Source organism: Mus pahari, chromosome 20 (genome assembly GCF_900095145.1).
Source record: "Mus pahari chromosome 20, PAHARI_EIJ_v1.1, whole genome shotgun sequence".
NCBI classification, from domain to species: Eukaryota; Metazoa; Chordata; class Mammalia; order Rodentia; family Muridae; genus Mus; species Mus pahari.
Window position 1 is genome coordinate 28,145,050 of NC_034609.1, and position 6,962 is coordinate 28,152,011.

A 6,962-nucleotide genomic window follows, 5' to 3' on the forward strand; every position below is an offset into this window, starting at 1 on the left:
GGTTCTGGCTTTGCAGGGTGTGGTGATAAGGCAAGCTTAGGGAAGAGTCCCACGTGACGACCTACTGGCGCACAAAAGCCACGGGTAACCCCAGGGGGTAGAGTGCAGGGTGGCTCCTCCCGGCCCCGCCCCTCTGCCTTCCTTTTGCTCTCTTCATTCATTGGGTAATCTCAACGTCCGTCAAGGGCCCGCCTCCGCAGAGAAGCCAATCAGGAATGGGGGGAGGGATATTTCTTTTGGTGCTGGTTCCTCGACTGGGGGCCTCTCCAGGGAAGTAAAACCCAGTCGCAGCAACCGCGGAACTGTGCTCAGGACCTGAGTGAGCTGGGAGGATCCGCCGAGTGCCAGCGGCGCCAGCTGGGGAGGAGAGGACGAGGATACGAGGTTAGGAAGGGGACGATTTGGGGTGCGGACATCTTTCCCTAGCCTGATGTACCGGTGCCTCAGGTGATGGGGCGGAGAGGGAGAGGGGGATGAGGTGAGAGGGCGGGACGAGCTGGTCCCTGGTCATGGTCACCCCACTCGCGCGCACGCGCCACGTGGGCCCGCGCTCTGGTGGAGGAGACGGCTACTTAGCCGGTTCCCTGCGCCAGCTTCTTTAGTACTGGAGCACCGGTGAGCTGGACGTCGCAACTGGATTCTTACACCTTGGAAAGCCAAGGCTCAGCCACTAAACAGGGGCTGGGATTTCTTAGAGCCTTGCGGTCCAGCCAAGAAATCAAGAGACTTGGTTTCTTTAGGGGGTGCTAAATTCTTTCTGTCCCGTTGGAGGCGAACGGTTTTCATTGCGCACGGCTGCCTGTCCTTTCTGCAGGGTCAAGAGGCGTCTGAGGCCATCTGCCCCTGGCCGACCTCATCTGTCCCAAGTTCAGCGGGATGGGTACTGGCTTTGGGAAATCAGTTTGACAGTGCGTTTATACCCTTTGACCTACTGGTTTTGGAAATAAGTAAGGGAAAGGTGATTGCAAATGCCATGTAATTTGGTACCAGGTTAGTGGAAACAAACTCCAAGTCACCAGTAATTGTGAATGTTTATGCCAAAACCATAAATACTACTATCACTGAAAACATTGCCTTTAATAGGAAGTCATGTTCAAAGTAGTTGGCTCAATGATATAAAAATCTGTACAGAATGTATCCCAAGGACAAAAATAGTGGCTCCCTCCTTTTGTTGATTTTTGAGACAGGGTTTCCTCTGTATACCTGGCCTCAAATTCTGCCTGCCTTTTCCTCCCAAATGCTAGGATTAAAAGCGTGCACCCACACTGCAAGTTCCACCCCACCCCCCATTCCCATGGGCTTACTTTGTCAAGCAAAGTAACAGTCTGCTATGTAGATCAGGCTGGCCTTGAACTCACAGATCAGCTTGCCTCTTCTCACCTTTGCTTCCCAAATTCTGGAATTAAAGGCGTGATAGCACTGGGCCAGCCCAGAAGTGTCATATTTTATTAAGTCTTTACAAAACGTTGGAAAAACTTGTTACGGTGTACACACCTTTCATCTCCATACTGAGGACGTCGGAGCAGGCAGATCTCTGAGTTTGAGGATAGCTTGACCTACACAGTGAATTTCATGCCAGCCAGGGTGACAAAGTAAGACCCTGTCTCAAAAAACAAAACAATGACCAATACAAATCACACAGGAATTCTGTGAGACCATCAACTGATGACTGTAATACTAGTTACCCTGGAATCTGAGGCAGGAGGATCTAAAGTTCAAGGCTAAGTGTGGAAGAGGGCTGGGGATGTAGCTCAGTGGTAGATCAGATAGAAGAGACCTTGTGTTCAGTCCCCAGTGGTGAACAGAACACCAATAATGAAACAAAACAAAACCTAACCGCATAGTGCCGGTGAGACAGACAGACAGTGAGACAGTATGCTAAGTAGCTGGAGTCAGTGGGGCTTCAGAAACGCCATATTGAGATCATATTGATGATAGTTATATAATATATAGTAATGTGTACCAACCAGGTGCAGGCCTGGACTCTGGACAGCCGCTCGTCAGCAGCTACATGACTTGAATTCATGGAGTAGGTACATTCCTTGGGGGGAACAGGTACCAAAGGGAAAACTTAAATACTGCGAGGGAGACTGAACAAAGGACCTAGATAGTAGGCGCTGGCCTGAGGAACAGTTTAGAAAGGAGAGGAAAAGGAGGCACAGATTGGCTGGCAGGAAGGCTGGACGCCCTTATTGGTTCTATAAAATCAGAGTGTACTAGCAAAAGGAATGTCCTAGCAGTCAGTATTTTTACTAACTTGAACTTTGAAGCTTTTATGAACTCTTGAATTTTCAGACTGAAAAGAAACACTCCACCTCCACTTGCCACTGTTGTTTCAGAATGTCAAGTACTGTGTCCTACTGGATCTTCAATTCTGCAAGGAATCGTATCGCTCTATTACGAGGCGGGAGACGCCTATACTCAAGGGCTGCCACGAGTAGGAACCCGCTGAAGTGGAGGCCCTTTTCTCCGGCCTCGTCAGCCGCCGTCGAGGGTGGTTTTCCATCTGGTGGCTTTGCCCTGCGGAAAGCCTACAGACACACGTCAACCGAGGAAGAGGATCTCCACTTACAGCTCAGCCCCGAACAGGTCAGTGACCTGCTCCGAGCTGGCGAGTCAGCCCACAAGGTCCTCGAGGTCAACAACGGAGTTCCAAATTCAGTGTTAAGGTTCGAGAGCAACCAGCTGGCTGCCAACTCCCCGGTGGAGGACCGGCAAGGTGTGGCGACCTGCGCCCAAACGAATGGGATGATGTTCGGTATTTTTGATGGACACGGGGGCCATGCGTGTGCGCAAGCGGTGAGCGAGAGGCTTTTCTACTACATGGCGGTGTCCCTGATGTCCCATCAGACCTTGGAGCAGATGGAGGAAGCGATGGAAAACATGAAGCCTTTGCTGCCCATCCTGCGTTGGCTCAAGCACCCCGGAGATAGTATTTATAAGGATGTCACGTCAGTGCATCTGGACCACCTCCGTGTCTATTGGCAGGAACTCCTTGACCTGCATATGGAGATGGGGCTGAGCATTGAAGAAGCCTTGATGTACTCCTTCCAGAGACTGGATTCTGACATCTCGCTAGAAATTCAGGCTCCTCTGGAAGATGAGGTAACGAGGAACTTATCCCTCCAGGTTGCTTTCTCTGGGGCAACAGCCTGCATGGCCCACGTCAATGGAGTTCACCTGCACGTAGCAAATGCTGGTGACTGCCGGGCTATCCTCGGTGTCCAGGAAGACAACGGTGCTTGGTCATGTTTACCTCTTACCTGTGACCACAACGCCTGGAATGAGGCTGAGCTGTCCCGGCTTAAGAGGGAACACCCGGAGTCTGAGGATAGGACCCTCATCATAGACGACAGGCTTCTGGGTGTCCTCATGCCCTGCAGGGCCTTTGGGGATGTCCAGCTAAAGTGGAGCAAAGAGCTGCAGAGGAATGTCCTCGCGAGGGGCTTTGATACCGAGGCCCTCAACATCTACCAGTTCACCCCGCCCCACTACCACACTCCACCTTACCTGACTGCCAAACCCGAGGTTACCTACCACAGGCTGAGGCGCCAGGATAAGTTCCTGGTGCTGGCCTCAGATGGCCTGTGGGATATGCTGGGGAATGAGGATGTGGTGAGGCTGGTGGTGGGGCACCTGTCCAAGGTGGGTCTCCATAAGCCGGACCTGGACCAAAGACCAGCCAACCTGGGCCTCATGCAGAGCCTGCTGCTGCAGAGGAAAGCCAGTGGACTCCATGCGGCTGACCAGAACACAGCCACGCATCTGATCAGACATGCCATCGGGAGCAACGAGTATGGGGAGATGGAGCCGGAGCGGCTGGCTGCCATGCTGACACTGCCAGAGGATGTGGCCCGGATGTACCGGGATGATATCACTGTCATGGTGGTGTTTTTTAACTCAGATTCAATTGATACCTACTGTAAGGAGGGCTAAGAGTCTCCCTCTGTTGCCAAGGCTAACATGAGTGCCCTTTAGAACACTTCACTCCTTAGTGAGCAATTCAAACCTTAGGGAAGAGTAGGCAGACATAGGTTGCTGAGTAATTAACAAAGGAAGGGAGGGAAAACCAGCCTTAGTGGCAGTGGTGGTGGGGGAGATGAGGATGACGATGACGACCAGACGAAGACATTAGGAGTGATTTTTTTTTTTTTTTTTTTTTGTCCTGTGTGTGCTGGTCAGCTCTTCTGTGTAGCAGACAGAATAAAGACTAAAATTGGCGTAGGCTCACGTAGCCTATGTCCTTTATAAGACTGTTAAATTGTGTCACCCTGTGCTTTTAAAGGATAAATTTAATCATGAGTCTAAGAATAAAGAATTTCAGGATCTTTTGAGACCCAGTTGCAGGTTTTACAGATGCAATCATTCTGAACTCTGTTATGCGCAACTTCTAGGCTCTAGTGTCTTGTTTGTTTTTTTTAATTAGGGAAGCCTGGGTTTACAAAGCAATCTTCAGGGCGCTTTTCTATGTAGTCTAACTGTGTGTGTGTGTGTGTGGTTATGAAATGACTGTGACAATATTTTGTGCTGTTTGCGGTTTTTTTAACACTGGTTAAGTTTATTTTAAAAGTGAATCCCCCAGCTGGTAAGCAGGACGGCCAAAAGCCAGGACCTGTTTGGGACCTGGCTGAGGATGAGAGGAGCCAGGCCCCAGGCCAGCTGAATTTAATTGTGCAGCTATTGTTCACCTCTGTTGAGCCTCACCTCTGAACCTTCCAGCCGGCCCTCCGGGGAGGTGATTTCTGTCCAATCCCTAACTCCTGACTTTTTTTGCTGAGTAAACCGTCCCCCCCACCCCCCACCCCCCACCCCCCCCCACCCCCGCCACTAGGCTTAGCCACAGGTTACTCATAATTTTAGGTTCCTTTTGATTATAGACACAACCTACCTCTGCTCTTCTGCCTAGCCTCATCCTGACGTTACTGGAATATCTTCCCTCTTCCATCACCCAGAGGTTGGCAGAAAGAAGGTGACATGGTTGGGGGGGCAGTTGAGGACATGTAGGAAGGATCTTTTCAGTGGTCTGTGGACCTGGATCTGGAGAAGTGAAGGTAAGGCCCTATGAGAACAGGCTTTCTCTCTGCATCTCAGAAGGGAGGAGGGAGGCTTATCAGATGGGCCACCTGCCCCTGCCTGTTGAATTGCCATCGCTATGCCTCGGGGACTAGACCATATTTAGTGTGAGAGGTAAAAGCTACAGAGCATCTGGTCATAGCCTTCATGGGTCATGGGTGTTTGAAAACTAATCCGCATGAATCCGGTTTAGAGGATAAATTTCCTCCTCTCTTGGGTGACTGTAGCATTGAACTGCAGGAACTGTGTCCCTAAACACATGCAGTTTTTTTTTTTTTGGGGGGGGGTGCAGTTTTAATTTCCTGTTCCTTGTCAGCACTTCCGCCGCAGGCAAGGCTCTTTAGTTGATCCTTTGGTTTCCACGGTATCACCCACACACTAGGTTTGGCCCCCTCTGCTTTGCAGGTAGACATTCTGTCGAGTTCAGACGGGGTTAGCCAAACGGCTCAGTGGGTAAAGGCTGCCAGTCTCAAAACCCTTGAGTTCCATCCGGGGGAACCCACGTGATGAAAGGAGTTGAAAGTTGACCTCCGACCTCCACGTGTGCACCATGGCACATGAACTCACACAAAATAAATAAAATGAAAAGACAAAAAATCAGAGCCAGGCTGTGGTGGCTCATGCCTTTAGTGCCAGCACACGTGAGGCTGAGGCAGGTAGATCTCTGAGTTCGAGGCCAGCCTGGTCTAGAGAGTTCCAGGACAGCCGGGACTACACAGAGAAACCCTGTCTTGACCCCCACCCCACCCCCACCCCCCCAAAAAAATCAGGATTGCTTTTGTGTACTTCCTAGTGTACCTGTTTAGTGATATGTTTTATGTTAAAAAAAAAAAAGGCGAACAGAACACTTTTGGGTCCTTTTGTACTGAATCTGATCTCTTAGATTTTTACTCAAAAGAAGAATGTAGGCGGTCCCCCTGAGGAGCAGTCCCCCTGTACCCACCCTTGGGTGGGTTTTTACTCTCTGTGGCTCCACTCTCTGTGGCTCCTTTCTGAGAGGCTCAGGCGTGGCCTACCTTCTGAGTGCCTCTTTCTCTTAACCTGCATCTTTACATCTATCTTAAATAATAACCCCAGCTCTGCCGCCTCAAAATAAAGTAGAAAGTGAGAAATTTGGGTGTGGTGGCGCAGGCCTTAATTCTAGCGCTTGAGTGTTGGAGGGAAGAGCACCAGAAGTTCAAGAGAGATAAGTGAGACCCTTCTACAAAAAATAGTGTGTCCCAGCTAGACACTAAGGCCATCCTAAGCTACACAGAGAGACCTTGCCCCAGGGGGGAAAAAAAAAAAAACCCATAACCCCCAAACCTGAGTCATTACTAGTCTAGATTTATGGCTTGTTATTTGAATGGAAGACACTATTGGACATTTCTTTTCTTTGTCCTTGACTTTCAGTACCGGCTAAAGCCAGGAGTATCTTTGGAGCCTTAACTGGCATTCAGTGTCTGAGCTCTGTTTTGGAGGCTGGCACGGATCTTAAAAGGTTCTGAATCCGGTAACTAATCCTGGAGTTGATGGAACACAGACCTCCCCTCTGTGTCTCCAAGTGAGTCTGTGTCTCCTCACTGTCTAATAGATGTCCCTGCTCTCCAGCTGAAATATTGAGAGAGAAGAAAGGACAATTTATAGTCTCCCTTTTCTCTCTCCCTCTGAACCCAGCTTTTCTGTGCCTGCTCCAGTGCGTGTTGTCTTCTGGTCCCTCGCCAGTGTCTTGCTGGCTATGGGTCTTGGCAGTGGCTCCCTGGAAGCAAGTGAGCCTATGCTTTGGGCCACTGAAATTAGGAAGGAGATTCATGGTCCCTGTCAGTTCTTCCAAAGCTCTTATCATCCCTCTCATATAGAGATTTCAATTGTTAGACTTTTAAAATTTAAATAATGGGATTGACCATTTA

General features: G+C 49.9%; 1 protein-coding gene across 2 annotated transcripts; it reads left to right on the plus strand.

The window, feature by feature from the left end:
* The first annotated feature begins 250 nt into the window (after nt 1-250).
* Nucleotides 251-5,655, plus strand: Pdp2 (pyruvate dehyrogenase phosphatase catalytic subunit 2). Of its 2 annotated transcripts, none has more exons than XM_021220561.2 (2): nt 251-384; nt 2,296-5,655. In XM_021220561.2, exon 2 carries the CDS (start codon nt 2,341-2,343, stop codon nt 3,934-3,936), a length of 1,596 nt encoding a protein of 531 aa, XP_021076220.1. In that variant the 5' UTR covers nt 251-384; nt 2,296-2,340; the 3' UTR covers nt 3,937-5,655. The 2 variants fall into 2 exon arrangements, with proteins under 2 accessions (XP_021076220.1, XP_029388560.1); XM_029532700.1 differs by having other exon boundaries at nt 296-384; nt 2,340-4,796.
* Nucleotides 5,656-6,962: the final 1,307 nt, after the last annotated feature.

Coding starts and splice junctions, on each gene's coding strand:
- Pdp2 (XM_021220561.2), top strand. CDS start 2,341: ATGTCAAGTACTGTGTCCTACTGGATCTTCAATTCTGCAAGGAATCGT.